Here is a 20,600-nt window from a genome sequence, read left to right on the forward strand (position 1 = left end):
AGATCTGCTGACACTTTGAGGCCGATACATTGGGGGCGATTTTCATAGTTTTTCCCTTAACATTGGGTCTAAACGACATAAACATACTGCAAGCAAAATGTAACCTTCTCTACAGCCTCACAATGGGGGTTGGGACATTGGACTATTTATGTTTGATTATTTATTGCTTTTAACAATAGAATGCAACATCATATATAAATCTCTTCCCTGCACTGTCAAGCTTGTCATGGAAGGCGTCGCTGTGGAACCTCCTGATTATGGCTGTTTACAGTTTCAACTTTTTTACTACTCTTGGAGGACACAAAGAAGAGTAGTTTCAAGTGAAACTGTAAACCGTAATAATCAGGAGGTTCCGCCCGACTCCGAGTAGAATCGAGTATCGGAGTTCTCAGACTTCATCGCAGACTCATCCATCCATTTTCTACCGCTTGTTCCCTTTCAGGGTCACAGTCTATCCCAGTGACTTTGGGCCTTAGGTGGGGTACATCCTGGATAGTGGCCAACTCGTCGCAGGGACAACACAGAGACATAGACACATGGACAGCCATTCACTCTCACATTCAGTCATCCTCCTCTAAAGCCTGTTCCACTTCTAACTGTATTATGCCCTCCTACGCCTTCTCCTTCCCATTGGACCTAAATCTCCAGTGTACTAAATCTCATGTGTATTCTCTACCTGCCGGGGCCTCTTGCCTTTAAAGGTAGAAGTCTTTACAGTCTGAGGTGGTTTGCATAAGCCTGTGGAACTCCCCTAGACTGTGTCAAAAGACCCTTGGAAATCCAGGTTTGATTCTCTTCTAACAAGACGGGGATGAAATAACTCTGGTCTTTGGTAAAGTTTGCACTGCCACGGTCTTCACAAAGCCTTATGGGAGTTTTTGTTTGCCTGCTCCTACTCGCTGCCACCCAGAGAAGTGGATTGAGATGTGGTTCATTTTCACGTCTGTCAGACTATAGAGGTCATCTGGAGTTCAGAGCGACTGCGTCTCTTGTACCTACAGGCTGCAATATTTGATTGATTTTGAGGAACACTGACTAGTAAAATGATCTACCAATAGAACGAGACTTTTTTGGACTTTTGGAGTCTTAAAAAACTCAAGTAAAGCCACAACTTTCCATTGGAAGATAAATCTACGTGTGGGGGAGACTATTTTTAAATGCTGTTGTGCAGATTGTGCAATGACAATAAAGGCATTCAAAATCAGAATATATGTTCATAATTCATAAAAAAAAAAGTTAACTTACCTAGATATAGTGTTTTTCAGGTCTCCACGCACTAATTAGAATCATGCATAATTACCACTTTAACCTGCTTTAACCTTCGTCACAATACCATTACTCGTTTATATATATATATGTACAATTTAATTTGATTTTGACTCTCAAGTAAATAAGATAAGATAAGATCATCCTTTATTGTCCACACATGGGGAAATTTCATTGTTGCAACGCAGGTAGATACAGAGGATTAATAGAAGAACTCTTATAAACAAAACTCTTATAAACAAAAACTCCTACAGACAAAACCTCTCATTTCTTAATAAGGAATGGAGGGGAAAAATAAAGATAAAATAAAATAAAAACAGCCAGCATAAGATAATACTAATAATAATGGTAAAATAAACACTCTATTTACATCAGTTATATGCACATGAACATGACATTATTGCATGTGAGTACGGCAGTAATTGCACATCAAATCATCATCTTTGTGTACACTGATTTCTATGTTGAATTTCTGTTTCTTTTCTGTTTTCAATTTCCTTATTTTATTAGGATTATTTTTTTAGCCGGCATTTTGCATTTATTGTATTATGGATTTGTATTATTCATATTTCCCACTCGATGACTTGATGAGCAGATGAAAGAATCGATAGATACCTTGAAACCGTCCGTGGTTGTAAATGATCTCGCGCTGCATTTCCCCAGCAGCAGAATGAGAGAAATTGTGCCAGACCAGACCCCAAAGACACATGGTAGTACTTTTACTTTTATAGCTTTGAGATATAGCTTAGTAGTTTGTGGAAGTGTTTGCTATTTAGTTGCCTAGCTGCGGTTGTCTTGTTTTGCACATTTTAAACGTGGTCGTCACAGTTGGTTTCCAGTTAAACCAGTGTGCGGCGGTTCAAGCATTTCCACATTTACTGACTTAAAGAAGGTTGCGCTCAGATTTCTGGAGGCAGCGGGCGGTTAATGGAGAAATGTTGGGTTAAGAAGTGAAGCCCTGAAGGTTTGGACATGTCTGACTTTTCTCTGCAACGTGCAATGCGATAAATGAATTGCATTGCCTTATTTCAGTAGTACTTTAACTCAATCTGTAATCTAATTTTAAGAGAAGTGTTGTATGTCTTTGTTCTGGGAAATATGTGTCGCCATTTCTTGCTTGCTTGATCACATTTGATTATACTTTCTCTCATTACAAATCTCGGCTTTCATAATGAATTTCCTGCACATAAACACTACTTTGATGAGATTACACACGTAAATCTTTTAATCTGTGCTATTTAACACACAAAAGGGTCAATATTCCTTCTCCTAAGACTGGCCTCTGCTGCAAACCACATGATTTTGTTGACATGGGATTGTCTCTGGACCTCTCAACAAAATAAAACGACATAATGGATTGTTAGAAATGGCTGATTAAAAAAAAAAAAAATCTCAATTAAAATGTGATTAATTGCACAGGCAAGTAAAGTTTATTTATAGAGCACATTTCATGCACAAGGCAATTCAAAGAGCTTCACGCAACAGGACCTGGTCTTGGTCTTGGTCTTGGTCTTGGTCCTGGTCTTGGTCTTGGTCTTGGTCTTGGTCTTGGTCTTGGTCCTGGTCTTGGTCTTGGTCTTGGCCCTGGTCTTGGCCCTGGTCTTGGTCCTGGTCCTGGTCCTGGTCCTGGTCCTGGTCTTGGTCTTGGTCTTGGCCCTGGTCTTGGCCCTGGTCTTGGCCCTGGTCTTGGCCCTGGCCCTGGCCCTGGTCTTGGTCCCGGTCTCGGTCCCGGTCCCGGTCTTGGCCCCGGTCCCGGTCCTGCCCTATATGTGTCTTATAATAGTGGTTATTTTCTGATTGAGTCACGTTTTCCTTGATCGTTTTTGTAACTCATTACCACTGTCTTTATCAATTTCATTTTTCAGCTCACCCACTGTCTATTTCTAAAAAAAAGAAGAAGAAAAAACATTATTTGCACATATTTCTTTGCTTTTGTACATTTTGCCTTTTGTTCTCTAAACTGAGCACAACCTTCCCATCCTGCTGTATAATTCTCATTCCTGTCACTCACCTCTCGAGTGCGTTCTGATTTTCCTCTGGTTCCGGTCGGCATCACTTTGTATCATCGCCAACAGTTATTCATAAAAATATTCCATGCACACGGGCGTATCAGCGTAGCACCCTCTCCAACAGGAAGCCACAACTCAATAGCGCCCCTCTGCACCTACTATACATACATCTGTAACATATATTCGGATTGTCCGGCCCAGTCGATGTTGCAGACTTCAATATAAATAATTCAAAAGACAACATGGTGTGATCGGAGTGAGGTGCGTACAGCTGAGACTAATGGCACAGGCGAGAGCTGTGCTTTTCACCTATTGATTTTCTATATTCTGTTGCCTTTTGCAGCTTTAAAGATTCTCTGTGTCTGATGCATTTTGTGAGGGCTGTGAAACTCTGCCGGCGTCGCTCGATAAACCGCCGAATAGCCCAGATTTAGCTACATATGGAGAGCGCTCACAAGTTCAAATGTTAACGACTTCCTACTGGATGAAACACGGACTGAATGGTTTTAATGGAAAATGTGCTTTAACTTGCTAAGGCTGTAGTTGTTCTGTTTTTTTGTGTGATTTTGCGATGAGATGGTGCTCTTTTTTTTTCTTTCAGATCAGATTAGATTTATGCATTTCCCTGACATAAACAAATTTAGAGAGCTAACTTGAACTTTGACATTATACTGACTTAAAAAAGCAGTTAATGTTGACGCAAGTTTTTCTGTTTCATACACTGGTAGAACTACGTCAATGTTTCCGAAATGTGGTCTTTGTTGGTAATGTAAGTTTGTATTTTCCACAGCTTTTATACTCAACTTAATAGAAATCAGTTGTCCCGTATTTTCCGGACTATAAGTGGCACCTTTTTTCATAGTTTTGGCTGGGGTGCGACTTTTATTTGTAAGTATAAGTATATAATTATAAGGATAAGTGATATTATTTGTTATTTTCACACTTGCAACCGCATTTCATACTCCAGTGCAACTTATATATGTTTTTTTCTTCTCTATTATGCATTTTTTGGCCGGTGCGACTTATAGTCCGGAAAATACGGTAATTGAAAGGGTGTGTTTGATTTTTTTCGTTTCTTTCCTAGCTTTATTATCATCTTATTTGCCATTTCAAAACACATAATTCAGATGCTATAAATGAAACGACGTGATTACACCAGTTATGGCTTTGACTAACTCTTAAAACGATCATGATTTCCGTTTTTCTTGTATTTAATAGTTTGTATCTTCCTCTTTTCCAGAGAAAGAACCTCCACCTGCTGCTGAACATCTCCATCTTGGCTCTGAGCGGCGTCCTCCTGCTCGCCTGTCGCTTCTACTGGATGGGCAACAAACCTCCAAACTTCTCCAACTCTGACAACCCGGCCGCAGACTCGCCCTCTCTGCTCACCCGGACCCTCACCTTCTTCTACCTGCCCGTCGTCAACTTCTGGCTCCTCCTCTGCCCCCACACGCTCAGCTTCGATTGGTCCATGGACGCCTTGCCTTTAATACGAGGCTTTTCCGATTGGAGGAACGTCCAGACGGCGACGTTCTACTCCGGCGTGCTGTTGCTGGCCTGGTTCGGATTGTTGAAGCACAAGGCGACGAAAATAAAAGACACAAACGGCAAAGCTCATATGTATACGAATGGAAGTAACGGCAGCAGCAACGGACACGGCTACCACTGCAGTCACGAGCAGACAAACGCTCATATGAATAACAACGTGAGCGAGGAGAACGGAACCAAACGGCACTATGAAAGCAGGACTCCACTGCCCACCACTGAGAACGTAGTGGTTTTCTCCTTAGGGCTCATGGCGATCCCCTTTCTCCCGGCCACAAACCTCTTCTTCTACGTGGGCTTCGTGATCGCCGAGAGGGTGCTCTACATCCCCAGCATGGGCTTCTGTCTGCTGCTGGCGGTGGCCGCGCGGTCGCTGTACGTCAGGCTCGGGCACAGACCCTCCAGGACGGCGTTGGTCTATTGCAGCGCCGCGCTCATCCTCCTGTTCGGAGCCAAGACTGTGCTAAGGAACAGGGACTGGCAGAACGAGGAGATGCTCTACAAGTCGGGGATCTATGTCAATCCTGCTAAAGGTGAGACGGTGTAACCTGAAGGATTTAGGAGGATTGTTTTTGGACATGCATTGAGTTTAGGATTACATTTGCGATTTGTTTGGATAGTAGGACTGTGTTCGAAGTTCACGAGTTAAACGTTAAAATTCAAAGTTAAAGTTAAGGCAAGGCAAGGCAAGTTTATTTGTAGAGCACTTTTCATACAAAAGGCAATTCAAAGTGCTTCACACAGCAGGAAAAATGCATTCAAATCACAAAGAAATGACAGAAACAGAAATACAATAAAATTAACTAAATAAGAAATAAAAATAAAAAACACCTAGCCAAATCCAAATTTATCGGACTACATTGGCCAGCATTCCAAGTTAAATGACTAAATTACTTTTTTTTACCTTGAGATGGGATTATATGTTGTTTGCAAGGTAGTTAGGGATCTTCTCAAAATAGGTTGAAGCTTAAAAGACGAAAAAAAAATTCGTCTCTCTCTGGACCCCCTCCCCCCTCAAAAGACAAAAAAAAAAATTCTGGCTTCACATAAAATTTTACGCGTTGATAAAACGATAGTAGCATGATAGACCCTGCTCGTTGCTGATAGAGTTTCAAAACAATTACTGCCACAACGATGTATTGAAGCTTCAAAGCAACAAAAAGACAAAAAAATATTAAGTCTTTTCAGCTTCAACCCATTTTGAGATGATCCCTTATCAATTGCAGTTGAGTTGCCATTTGTGATCAAAATTGCAATTTCAAATAGTTTTGCTTTGTGACCCACTATGACACCCTTATAAGTCATTTTATATAATTTATTTATTAATGTATATATCCAGAAATTTAAAAAAAATGTATTAGCATCATGCAAAAAGCAAAAGGATTGAAAAACTTGGCTCAAAGAGTAAACCCGCTGTTGGTCTCCGCTGATCCTCTGCCACTCTGTATGATTCAAAGTAAAAAGCTGTTTCTTAAAGTCTCCTATTGGTCACAGAGGAGCAGGGTTCGAGTCAGTTACGCCTGGTGAGAAATCTCATCTTGTCACGCGCTCAGTCTCAAGAACCCTTCATTTTGAATGCAGCAGCACAGTTGTATCCTCCACTCGTGCACAGCGTGAAACCCGTTGTCTCCTTTGTGGTTGTGGAGGGGCGTCCGGGGAGCATCGTCCTGTGATTGGCACCGTCTGCAGGGGATCTGGGGTTCAATATTGTGCTAATTCAAGGGCGCAGTCTTCTTCTTTGCAGGAGCGAGGTGGAGCAGGCGGAGGGCGTGTTGTGGCAGCTAATTTTGCTTTCAGACGCTCCGGCTGAGGTGGAGCATGACAGATGTTTGCTTTGGCAGACGTCAGTGAAGCGACTGTCTCTAATTTATCACAGCTTTCATCCAATGTGTCAAAATCTAAAGGGAGAGAATCAAATCCTTCATACGTTTCATGAACACTCAATTCATATTTTGTCCGTGTACAATGTGTTGTTAATGTTTGCTTGTAATGAGAGAGTAAACACTTTGGTGCCGTATACATGCATATTTTTTAAAGTCAGTATGTATTGGGCATGGGACAGAATTTAAATGTTTTCACAATTATCGTGGCCAAAATCATTTCATTATTCAAAATGGCTGACTCTTTAAGAATTGAACTTAAAAAGACATGAATATCTTTTTATGATTGATACGTACCAGAGCTTGGGTCATCACAAAGTTAAAACCCAATAAAACCAATGGAGACACTGAGATTCTAAATACTAAAACATTGTGTAGTATTCTGACTCTATGGAACGATAAATGTATTTACAAGCAGTGACACCGCAGCTTATTGGGATATTCCACAGCTGTTTATTTTTATTTTTCACATTGTTCACGCTCTATTATAGAATTATATTTTATTAAAGGTGGTATGGACGATTTTTTTCAGCAAATTTTTTATCATATTTCCTCGTGGCGTGGATAAATCATTTGTCCTGCCACGTATCAATCATAAAACGCACCTACCGCTCACCTGCAGCCGCGTGCCTAAGCGCATGGATCTATCATAATATAGTTCCCTCAGTGTACGGGGCAAAATGAAGACGGAGAAAGACAGTTCGAGCTGACGCAGAAGTGGACAGAAATCTACGGGAGACGAGAGATGCGATGCGCTCCGTTGCGCAAATAAACAAACGCACGTGAGTGTTATATCAGTCCGCACGGGGGAGTGCGCATGTGCACTTCCGCCTGCGTTCTCAAATCGCCGAAAAATCGTCCATACCGCCTTTAAGTGAAAACCTTTTGTTGACGATGATCACGATGATACAAAATGTACCTCAAACGCTTATTCTCTTCCTTTTTTAATCACAATATTATTGTTTATTGTCTCATAAGATAAGATAAGATATTCCTTTATTGTCCACACATGGGGAAATTTCATTGACACAACGCAGGTAGATACAGATGAAGCTAGCTCGGAGCTAGCGCACATCACGACAACACGACGAAAAACACTCAATAATCCAGCCGAACAAAGTCGAAACAAGTTGAATTAAAGCGATTCCAGCGCGTGTCCCGATCGTACAACTAAAGTAGAAAAAATATTTACAAAATACAAAAGATAAAGCACAATAAGTGTGAAAAAAGAGCGGAGCGTTGCACCGGGCTGCCAGCTGGACCGGCGCCTTTGTGACGTATATTCATGCCTAGTATATATACTTCCCTGTTTCCATGGAGAGTTACTGCGTTTGTCTGACCTGTAACATTCCAGGCAACATCTCCATGGAGACGAGCAGGTGACGGAGCCTTCCCCCGAAAGGTTACATCATATCTTACATAGCACTTTTTAATATATAATGAGTATCAAGTTAATCTATTCAAGTATCAGAAATGATGAAGATTATTTAACATTTAATCAATTAGAACAACTAAAACACATTAAAAAGGCAAAGCAAGTTTAATTGTAGATCCAAAGTCGTACACATAATAATGTAAAGAGCTCATAATGCATTATTAAGCACAAGTTATTTGATTTACTCGTTTAAACTCTTTTGTTTTTTGAAAATAGTTTAATAAGCAGCTTATTAATGTCCAAATGTTTTAGTTGGTTTATTAACACACATATTTTTAGTGAATGACTTATCAACATTCATAAGTAATCCATCTTCAAATGCCAGTAATAGTCTATGTGCTTATAATTAACCAGCTAGACCCTATTAACGCCGTTATAAATAGTTTACTAAGGAGCTTTCTTTTAAAGCGTTACACAAAGTACTTCAAAGTACTTTAAACGATGTGTTCTAACAAAGAAAGCTGCAACATTACACCCAAAATGGAAGAAATGCAAATATTCTCAAACTAGGAGTCTTTCAATTTGGTTCAAAAATGTGTTTATAAATCCACAGAAATAATGGTGTGACTCGCTGACCATTGAAATAGCCGTCGCAGCCCCTCTCTGTACGGCATTCTTTGCCAAACGCCGTCAGCGGGGCAATAGCTCTGTGGTGGTCTTCCGCCGTCCGGCTCTCTGGCTTTGGTAGAACCGGTAGTCGTGCCACAAAGCTCTCGCAGCACGTCACCACCTTTTCTCCTCTCAATACAGCAGCTGCTCCAGTGTTTTTTTCACCTTCCGGGATGAAAAAAAATGACCACCTGCCATCTGCTGTGTTTTTTTTCACAAAGTTGTTATTCTTGTGTTTGATTGACCTCTGTTTTTGTGACCTGTCAGCGTGGGGCAACCTGGGAAACGTGCTCAAGAGCCAAGGCAACATGGCGGAGGCGGAGCACGCGTACAGGAACGCTCTGTACTACCGCAGCAACATGGCCGACATGCTCTACAACCTGTGAGTTTCCCTTCCGGCTTCCTGTACAACAAAAAGTAGTATTTTTACTGTCAAATTTGGAAACGTTCAAGCGTTGTGATGTTATACCAACTGTAGCGTCCAGTCGAATTGAGAAGGCCAGAACTGATGGTTAAATGTCTTTTAATGATTCCTTTCCGTGTCATTCAACCAACGTAAGAGCTAGACAGAATAAAATGAAAAAGACAATTACATTTTGGACGTAAATCCCCGTATTTTTAACTCATTACAATGGTACTATATTTTCGCAACATACACATCCATTAAACATTTCAAATATCTCATAAATACAATCGTTTTCCACTACAGACCTTGTTCCCCTGTCGACTGTAGCTAGATCCTTGAGTTTGTCCCTGTTTTGTCCGTGTTTTGTCCGTTTTCCGTCCGTTTTTCATTGTTCAATTTACTTCTCAAGTAGACTTCCGTTTTACCATCACTTCCGGTTACACAGGAAGTTACCACAATAAAGCAAAACCTTACCTAACATAAATGTGTCAAATTGACCTTTACACCAACCTAATATTAATGTTCCAAGTCTTATTAAGGCGTGAAGGCGCATCGAAACAATATCGAATGCAAAACTTCACTTTGATAAGTAATAATTCGACATGGTCATGTTGTTTGTGGCCCTCTGCTCAAGTGTCAAAATGCGGCCCTCGGTGAAAAAGGTTTGGACACGGCTGCTTTACACTATTGATTCATCTTTACATTATAATAGTCCAATAATTGCATGTTTGGCTCAAGAATTCACACTAAAATGATAGTATAAATACTTTTACGGTGATGGTAAGTCATTATGTTAATTTCCCTACCTAAATGGCATAAGTATCTATTATTATGGCACTATTACACAGCTTTACAATTACTCTTTAAATATCTTACACAGTTCAAACCTGGATAATGCTTTTGCACAGCTGCTTTACTTCAGAACACATGGACACAGCGACCACATATTTACTTTTGATCCCATTAAGTGGAAGTCGCCTTCTGTCTGCTGCTCCCTTGAGTGTCCGTGTGTTTGTGTTATTGATGGTGTTGTGTTTGCTTGTGGGAAACACATCCACAGCCGTTACTCACAGTGTCATGTCTGTGGTCTGTTCAGATCCATATCGCCATCAAACTCCAGACGCCGTCCCTTTAACTGTGAGCCTCTCGTCCCCGTCCTTCTCTCTCCTCCTCTCTACTCCTGTCTGCTCCTGTCTGCTCCTGTCTGCGCCTCTCTTCTCTCCTCCTCTCTTCTCTTCTCCTGTCTGCTCCTCTCTTCTCCTGTCTGCTCCTCTCTTCTCTTCTCATGTCTGCTCCTCTCTTCTCTTCTCATGTCTGCTCCTCTCTTCTCTTCTCTTCTCATGTCTGCTCCTCTCTTCTCTTCTCATGTCTGCTCCTCTCTTCTCTTCTCCTGTCTGCTCCTCTCTTCTCTTCTCCTGTCTGCTCCTCTCTTCTCATGTCTGCTCCTCTCTTCTCATGTCTGCTCCTCTCTTCTCTTCTCATGTCTGCTCCTCTCCTCTCTTCTCCTGTCTGCTCCTCTCTTCTCTTCTCCTGTCTGCTCCTCTCTTCTCATGTCTGCTCCTCTCTTCTCTTCTCCTGTCTGCTCCTCTCTTCTCTGCCCCTGTCTTCTCTCTTCCTCTTCTCCTCCTCCCCTGTCTACCCATCTCTTTTATCACAGTTATGGGAAACGGGTTACGTGCTATCAAAAAAACAACCTACAAGAATTATTTCATGAATCAATAATTGCATCTGTTCATTTGTCTTCATTCAAAAAAATGCCATTAAACTCTTAACATTTTGGCCACGCTCCTGCACTCACTCCTGAGCACACGCTCCTGCACTCACTCCTGAGCACACGCTCCTGCACTCACTCCTGAGCACACGCTCCTGCACTCACTCCTGAGCACACGCTCCTGCACTCACTCCTGAGCACACGCTCCTGCACTCACTCCTGAGCACACGCTCCTGCACTCACTCCTGAGCACACGCTCCTGCACTCACGCTCCTGCACTCACTCCTGAGCACACGCTCCTGCACTCACTCCTGAGCACACGCTCCTGCACTCACTCCTGAGCACACGCTCCTGCACTCACGCTCCTGCACTCACTCCTGAGCACACGCTCCTGCACTCACTTCTGAGCACACGCTCCTGCGCTCACGCTCCTGCACTCGCGCCCCTGCACTCGCGCTCCTGCACTCGCGCCCCTGCACTCGCGCCCCTGCACTCACGCCCCTGCACTCACGCTCCTACACTCACGCCCCTGCACTCACGCTCCTGCACTCACGCTCCTACACTCACGCCCCTGCACTCACGCCCCTGCACTCACGCTCCTGCACTCACACCGCGGCACGCCCTTTGAGAAGGCCTGCTCTGAACTGCATGTGTCCTTGGTTTGTGTCTGTTCCAGGGGTTTGCTGCTCCAGGAGAGCAACAAGTTCTCTGAAGCGGTTCATTACTATAAACTGGCCATCGGGAGCCGGCCCACTCTGGCTTGTAAGTACTGCTCTCTCTCTGTATCGCTCTCACTCTCTTTCTCCAGCTCTTGTAGTTTTGGCTGTGGCTGCGTCCAGGCAACCCATGCACACAGGCAGTGGTTATGCCAGGACAGAGCGAGAGGTGGCAAAAGGCCACAGGGTTTAAAGACTAATAAAATACAGTGTGCTCAAGCAGGGATTTTTTTTTTGTCTATTGTCAAATATACAGTTTTTTTTAGTCTTGTATATATTCAGGTTGCACAACATGTTGGCCATTGCAGATGATTTCTTGCCTGACCAGCCATTCCCAACATGTTTTGGCAAACTACTTATCAAAACTGTGTGAGGGTCTGGGGTTCGACCGCTGCGTGTCAATTTCTAGGGCGGAGTTTAGAGCAGAGACAGAACCCAGAAGTGACGCAAAAAACGCGACACGCTTAACCGGATATTACGTAGCCCGTGTCAACAAGGCGTGTTCCGCGTTATCCGTCCCGAACTCAGAAAATGTCTCCTGAATCGCGATGACGCCCTTCGTATAACCGCAACTAACGCACGTTCATCACGGCGAGTAGAGCGGACTTTCCTGAAGCCGAAGCGAGAGCAGAAGTAAACACTCGGTCACGAGCCGGGTCACAGGCCGGGTCACGGGCCGGGTCACGGGCCGGGTCACGGGCCGGGTCACGGGCCGGGTCACGGGCCGGGTCACGAGCCGGGTCACGAGCCGGGTCACAAGCCGGGTCCGCCATCTTGAATGTTTTGGAACGGGGGTGGAAAGCGCTACTTCCGTATCTCAGTGTGACGCGTTAAAACCTCCGACTGGGAAAAATGGATTATCGACGATTTCATTGGCTCTGACTCCGATTCCAGACCCTTTACGCATTCGAAGAGAATGTGGGCGGGGCTGGCGGGTCAGGCTAGATGATTTGGACCATTTATTCACATGTTATGTCAGTTTTAAAACCCAACAATCGTATCAGTGATGCTGCACAGGTGTAAAATCAAATAAATTCAGGAAGCGTGTCTGAAATGTTCCCGCGTCTGTTTTCTATTATATACTCTCTTACGGTCCAAATTGCTTCCCCTCTTATCATTCAGTCACCATAGCAACCGTGTTTTCGTTGAGTGAAAAGTAAAACTGGCTGCCACTCTCACCTGATCATGCAGTAATGAGCTCCCTGCTGTCGGAGGCATTCGTCACTGACAGATAACAGCTACTCTAAAACGGCTCATCTTTTTCTCTTTCGATTAATTAGCGTGCTAATCAAGATTGTGGTTGAACTAGAACATTTACATTCAGCATGCAATTATCCAATCTGCTGGAGACGATGACTCACTTTAATGAACGAGCCCCAGAGGCAACAAGAATGTGAGAGAGCATTACAGGGCTCCAGACTCCAGATTTGGTTTGGTTGCATTAGTGCGGCATTCCATTTAGCACAGAATCTTTTTACCTTTTTTAATTTGTTAGAAATTGTAGAAATAATCAATTCTGTGTCATTTAAATGTGCAGACTTGAGCTGGCCATGGTTTGGCAGTGCAAAATCAAATGGTCAGTATTTTCAAGTACTTTAAATGGAACTGAAAGTTACAATATTTTGTTTTCTGTTGTTGAACTAAAGACAGTACCGTTTGAATTGAAATTACACAGAATTAATTATTTCTACAATTTCTAACAAATTTGAAAAATGTAAAAAGATTTCGTTCACATAAATGCACCTAAATGGAGTGCCGCACTAGTCCAACTTGGGCTGTGTTCAAAATATCGATACGGCGATATACGCGTATCGATACTGTGACTCAGTATCGATACGCGTATTTTTTATTTAAAAAGAAGAAAAAAAAAGATTTTTGTGGCCCGTAGGCTTTTTAAACGAGGTGGAATAGTACTTTTGGTCTGCTGTTTGTGCTGCGCTCCTCTGGGCCGAGGTGAGAAGGAGCTGTGGACCTGATCTGCCTGAAGAGTGGGTCCAGTTCGCCTCAGTCGGTCCCTCATCTGCCTGAAGAGTGGGTCCAGCTCCAGTCTCCTTGTGTCCGTCTGTCCGTCTGTGAGAGTCGGATCTCTCCTTCACTGGAACTCCTCCAGGTTTCTACGTTTTTTTCCCAAAGAGGTTTTTTTTTGTAGTTTTTCCTGGCCGAGAAGGAGAGTCTAAGGACAGAGGACCCTGGGACATCGTCCCTCGCCACCACAGACATTGTTGATTCATTTCTCCCTGTGGCCCTCAGAGGCAACTGTTGTTGTGATTTTGGGCCTTACAAAAATAAATTGATTTGATTTGATTTGATTTGATCAGAAGCTGATCTGTGCAGAAGATGCTGCTGCTGCAGCATGTTCAGACCAGGCCAAACAAACATGCAATACTTTACTAGAATGTGTTCCTTATATTTCTATTTGGATCAGTTGGTTGGATGTGTGAAGTTATTAGAGCAGAATGGATTTATAAATAAGTGCTTTGTGGATAAACATGACATTTCATACATTTTCTTATCCAGAGTAAAAACATCACCCGTTTGGTACATTTTTAAGACCCTTTTTTCAAAAATGTATCGGGATAAGTATCGTAATGAGGGAATTGTATCGGAATATACAAGTATCGGGATACGTATTGTATCGTGACCCCTGTATCGGGATACTTATCTTATCGCAAGGGTCTTGGCAATACCCAGCCCTAAGTGCAACCAAACCAAATCTGGAGTCTGGAGCCTGTAAATGATCTCTCACATTCTCGTTGCCTCTCAGTCTCGTTCAAGTATAATGAGATTATAATATATATTTTAAAAATCCTCAAAATCCTCTTCTGCTTCCCTCTGAACCTTGTTGTTGGAGGCCACTATTGAAGACGGAACAAAAAACTTTATTCGTTTATGCTTCTGCATTTTTTCCTTTCGTTGCACTTTTGTTTGGTTTGACATTCACACATGGCAATGACATCAAACTACGCTGAACGTACAGCCCCTGGTACAGCGGCCCAGCCCACACCAAGAACCCAGCCCACACCAAGAACCCAGCCCACACCAAGAACCCAGCCCACACCAAGAACCCAGCCCACACCAAGAACCCAGCCCACACCAAGAACCCAGCCCACACCAAGAACCCAGCCCACACCAAGAACCCAGCCCACACCAAGAACCCAGCCCACACCAAGAACCCAGCCCACACCAAGAACCCAGCCCACACCAAGAACCCAGCCCACACCAAGAACCCAGCCCACACCAAGAACCCAGCCCACACCAAGAACCCACCCACCCAGCGCCACACCAAGAACCCACCCACCCAGCGCCACACCAAGAACCCACCCACCCAGCGCCACACCAAGAACCCACCCAGCCCACACCAAGAACCCAGCCCACACCAAGAACCCACCCACCCAGCGCCACACCAAGAACCCACCCACCCAGCGCCACACCAAGAACCCACCCAGCCCACACCAAGAACCCAGCCCACACCAAGAACCCACCCACCCAGCGCCACACCAAGAACCCACCCAGCCCACACCAAGAACCCAGCCCACACCAAGAACCCACCCCACCCAGCCCACACCAAGAACCCACCCCACCCAGCCCACACCAAGAACCCACCCACCCAGCCCACACCAAGAACCCACCCAGCCCACACCAAGAACCCAGCCCACACCAAGAACCCACCCCACCCAGCCCACACCAAGAACCCACCCACCCAGCCCACACCAAGAACCCACCCCACCCACCCCACCCAGCCCACCCAGCCCACACCAAGAACCCAGCCCACCCAGCCCACACCAAGAACCCACCCACCCAGCCCACCCAGCCCACACCAAGAACCCACCCCACCCAGCCCACACCAAGAACCCACCCCACCCAGCGCCACACCAAGAACCCAGCCCACACCAAGAACCCACCCAGCCCACACCAAGAACCCAGCCCACACCAAGAACCCACCCACCCAGCCCACACCAAGAACCCACCCCACCCAGCCCACACCAAGAACCCACCCACCCAGCCCACACCAAGAACCCACCCCACCCAGCGCACACTGGCCTTGAAGCCAGATTTAAAGGGCTAAACACACACAGACTGACACCAGTAGGCACATTAGAACAGATCTTAAATAAAAGATAGGTGCACTAGATTAAATTTTGTTTAATTTAGTTGCATGTGTGCCCGAATTGGTCACACTCTGGAGCCCTGATTTAATATACTGTTTTTGTCTTTTTAAATGTATAAAAGATTATTTTTTGTATGTTTGCTTCTTGGGGCAGTGCCCATCAGTCCTTCAGCTCAATCAAGTTAATTTGTTCTTGAAGCTGGACTGGATAATTTTTACAGATAAAGCCCCTTCGAAATAATTATTCCGTTTTTGTATTTATCGTACTGTAGTGTCTCTCATGAAAAGTTTAACAAGCCTGTGAAATGCAAGGTCAAACCAAAAGCTTCCAATACCCAGTTGTTCTTCCACATTCATAATTCTGTTTGTGGCTCCTACAGCGGCCTACTTGAACACGGGCATTATCCTGATGAACCAGGGCCGACTTGACGAGGCCAAGAGAACATTTCTGACCTGCGCTGACATCCCGGACGAAAATCTCAAAGACCCCCACGCTCACAAGAGCTCAGTCACCAGCTGCTTGTACAACCTGGGCAAGCTCCTGCACGAGCAGGGACATCAGGAGGTAAGTGTCCACATGCAGCAGCTGACCGCACCGTCACGTCATGTCACGTTAAACTGTTTATTATAGACGAGTTGTTCAGTTAAAAGACGCACAACAAACCCACTCCTCCAACACAACACACCACAATTTAGAATAAACAACTGGCACCGTGTGGCACTGAGTTTGGCAATAGTCAGGCTCATGATAATAAGTTTCTCAATGTCATTAAGTCAACAGATTAAACAGTGCAAAGTTGCCTGAAAAGTCTTGACCCTCGCTGATACAAACACGAACGCTGATACAAAAGCTGATACAAACGCTGATACAAACGCTGATACAAACGCTGATACAAACGCTGATACAAACGCTGATACAAACGCTGATACAAACGCTGATACAAACGCTGATACAAACGCTGATACAAACGCTGATACAAACGCTGATACAAACGCTGATACAAACGCTGATACAAACGCTGATACAAACGCTGATACAAACGCTGATACAAACGCTGATACAAACGCTGATACAAACGCTGATACAAACGCTGATACAAACACTGATACAAACGCTGATACAAACGCTGGTATGAACAGGCGACTTGCACTTTCCCATCTCGACCTTTTCATTGTGTCCGTATTCTCGCTCTTTTGTAGTTTGCCCACAGGTGTGCTGTATATAAGGCAGTTATATTATTATCAGTATAATATGCTATGTCTGTGTGATGTCCAAATAATAACACAAATATATGAAAGTTCAGAGTTGTTTTTGTGCTCATACTGCGTACTTCTTTATTGATTGCTAAAACACTGCACTTTGCTCTAAAGTTAAGCAGCGTAAATACCAGTATTCAAATGTTTCCGTAAATCATCATATTACTGTGACTTGATTGCATTTTCATGAAAGCAAAATTTAAATATAATATGTGTACACATGAACTGTACATGTACCGGTAGTAGTGGGCTGAATGGTGATGGAACTCACTTTGCTGAGGCTTTAAATGGACAGCTTCCAGAAATAGCTTGTGTCATCAGGGACTGTGTGTTTAGTGAAGATAATCCTCCGGCTGTTTCTTACAAAAACCCTCCTTCACGCCCATTAAGACGAGGCACTTCTCCAGCTCTCATATTCAGGGACAACTGTGAGGCTAATCTAATAACCTGTCAGGAGGAAAGTGTTGCTCTGACATTCTCCTCAAAGATATCGTGGCCTCAGCTTGTTGACTCTGCTCTGGTCGTCCTAACAGCCGTGACACTGGGACGATAGACCCTTTCTGAGCACACCAGCCTTCTGGCGACCCCCAATTCTACGCTGCTTATTCAGTGTCGTCGGGCCTGGCTGCTGTGGGAGGAAAGACCACTCTTTCTCACAGAATCTCCTGTTTGTCTCGTTCACAGGAGGCCCTCTCTGTGTTTAAAGAGGCAACTCAGAAAATGCCAAGACAATTTGCCCCACAGAGCCTCTACAACATGATGGGTAAGACAAACTTTTATTCACAGAAAAGACAGCATGTGATGGTTTAGGAAGAGCATTGTCAAAATGTTCGGACTTTGTGGACAGTCAGGTGGTATTTGTCACTGTTTATTTGCTTTTCACTTTAGGAGGAAACCTAGATTTAAGGATTACAGATGCTGAGCAGCTGCTTTCACACTCAGCAGTGGAGCGTGTTCTTTTCTCAGCTTCCTGCTTTGACTTTGCACTTTCAAAACAACATCCAGATGTCTCGTATCGGGACATGTGCAGCGCTTTGTTAAAGTGACACTGGAGGAAACAAAAACTAAGGCCTGATTCATATTAGGACACAAAAAAGCTTATATACAAATAAATGTATAACCACAATAATAATAATACTGGTAATAACAATAACAATGAACTTAATAGATGTTGTGATTCATGAAAAGCACATTCAAGAAAAGGCACTATTTCATATTTTAAGCCTATAATAAAGCTTTGGTACTCGTTTTTCCCTGTAAAAGCCAGACTTCTTGACAAATTGAGACCACTGCATGGTGTCTACATCTAAAAAGTATTTTGTCTGTCATAAACCTTGCTGTGGTGGTTCACCCACTTCTCCCATTTTATGTTCTGAAGCCATGCACATGGTATAAAAATCAGCTGCCTAATAAAAAAGATGTTTCAGTTGCCACGTGCTACCAAACTACTATTGACCAGAGTAAATTGGGGCCAATAATAAATGAATAAAAGGTGAATAAAATGGCAAACATCACGGTAGCATCCCCTGTGTTGATGTCGCATTTTTGGGAAATTCCTTCTTAAAACTAGAGCGGTTTTCTCCTCGTCTTCCACTTCTGATGCACCTGATCCGCCCGGCTTCCCCCCTCGTGCTGCTCTTCAGACACAGACCACCGCAGTGTCACAGCAGACGGTCGGGTCGGTAACTACTCCCCGCTGCTCTGACTGACACACTACCCAGAATGCTCCACTCTGAAGGGCCTGCCTCCTCTCTGTGGAGACGGGGGTTGCATGTAAATGTGAGATGAAGTCGGTGCTAATCTCCCACAGAGCTCTGCTGTCAGTGAAACGACTCCAGTGTTTGGATTTCATCTGAAGATGTTCTGTCAAAACAGCCTCAAAGAGCTTCTGCGACAGTGGCTCAGCGTCATACTTAAGCTCAAAACTATATAATCCAGTCTCTTTTGCTGTCATATTAATCTGTGTATTAGGCAAAAGCTACAATTTGTGTTTATTTTAAAGGTGCACTATGTAACTGATTTGCCCAAAATGTTATGATCCCGGTGGCAAAAACCCAAAAGCAGTCCGAATAAAGGCAAAGTAAAAGAGTTTATTTCTAAAATGTTCAAAATCAAAAGGCAAAGCACAAAGGTTCAGAATGTCTAAAAAAATGCAAAAACAGTCGAAAACAGGAAAGCACTAACTTAGCTCAGGTAGACAGGCAGGAAAACAAGGCAGGAAAGCAGGGCAGGAGCAGGGCAGGAGCGGGGCAGAGGCAGGACAGGACAGGGGTTACTAGCAGTCTTTTGGACAGACATCAAATGACAGACACAGAACAAAGGGGAGACTGAACTTAAATACACAGAGAAGCAGGTGATTGGTGGAGAGCAAACAAGTGGCAGGAGAAACTAATTGAGGGAATGAGAAGACTGACTGACAGCAGGTGTGGTGGGAGGTGACTGTGAAATCCAGGAAGTAGCAGACGTCAGGTGAGGGGCGGAGACACAGGAACACATGGCACACAAAAACAAACATGGGAGCACATGACAAACACAAGGGGCACATGGGAAATGGAGTCTCAGCAGAGCGGATACTAACAAGTAGGGCTTTACAGGTCTGGTCTGTGGAGAAGCGAGCCCACTCACAGCATGAATGTTTGTTCAAGCTCTTCTTTTCAAAAGTAAAATCCCCCGCAATATAAAATGCCATATTGTGGAATATTCTAGGCACAGCAATGACATAAATCACTGCTATAATGAATAAGACTTAAAGTTTGAATTAGTGGATGTTTAAGACAGAAACAAACCGTTAATAATTGAGTGATATTTTACATAGCATGCGGAAACCATTTTGTTTTCAATATTATATCATTGACTTTCAAATATCAATGTTACTGGTGGTGAAATGCTGGTGATCCGAGACGTATCAGTGAGTTCTATCAGGAAGTGCTCCGTGTTAATCCTCCTCATCCAGAGTGTGTGTGCTCCACAGTCTAAACTGCCTCTATCTCTCCACATCTCACTGAACTGTGTGGGCTGAGACGTAGACCCTGTTACACGTTGTAGAGGAATGATAACACCTGAGTACAGCAGGTCTCCAAAGTGTCATAGAAGATGATAATGTTGATGTAACTCTATTATATCCCGTTGCCGGCCAATGTTGTTGAACGTCTGTAATCATTGAAGCATTATTGGACGAGCGGTCTGTGTTTTTTCAGGTGTGGATTCAGCTTGAGACGGCCTCATAATGTGGAAATATAATTACATATTTTTCTATTTCTATTGTATTTTCCACTCCACCTCTGCCGTTTACCGACTGTATTGTTCCGCTGATGCTGTTCAATTCAGAGCGGCGCTGTACAGTGTTGAGCCGAGTTGACCTCTGACCTCTGGCCCACAGGGGAGGCCTACATGCGGCTGAACAGGCTGACTGACGCTGAGCACTGGTACAGAGAGTCTCTGCGGGTGAAGCCGGACCACATCCCTGCACACCTCACCTACGGGAAACTACTCGCCTTGAAAGTGAGTTGCTTTATTTGCCTCCCGGTGTTTTCATTGGCTACAACACAAGTCCTCAAACGGGCACAAACTATTATGTCATGTATTGCGGTTATGTAATAATGCGCAACTGTATCTCAAATCATTTTGTTATAGATATCAGTGTGGAATTTGACAATAT

General features: G+C 43.9%; 1 protein-coding gene across 1 annotated transcript in view; it reads left to right on the forward strand.

Moving 5' to 3' along the window:
- The window catches only part of LOC140348668 (protein O-mannosyl-transferase TMTC2-like), a 91,092-nt gene that overhangs the window by 46,762 nt on the left and 23,730 nt on the right, over positions 1-20,600 (forward strand). The window contains exons 3-8 of the mRNA XM_072434686.1: positions 4,516-5,353; positions 9,012-9,126; positions 11,538-11,623; positions 16,066-16,250; positions 17,627-17,705; positions 20,322-20,443. Of these exons, the coding sequence (XP_072290787.1) occupies positions 4,516-5,353; positions 9,012-9,126; positions 11,538-11,623; positions 16,066-16,250; positions 17,627-17,705; positions 20,322-20,443 (1,425 nt within the window). The remainder of the gene's footprint in view (positions 1-4,515; positions 5,354-9,011; positions 9,127-11,537; positions 11,624-16,065; positions 16,251-17,626; positions 17,706-20,321; positions 20,444-20,600) is intronic.

The sequence above is a fragment of the Eucyclogobius newberryi genome, unplaced genomic scaffold (genome assembly GCF_026437365.1).
Source record: "Eucyclogobius newberryi isolate DKJ021-1_F unplaced genomic scaffold, fEucNew1.0.hap1 SCAF_7, whole genome shotgun sequence".
NCBI classification, from domain to species: domain Eukaryota; kingdom Metazoa; phylum Chordata; class Actinopteri; order Gobiiformes; family Gobiidae; genus Eucyclogobius; species Eucyclogobius newberryi.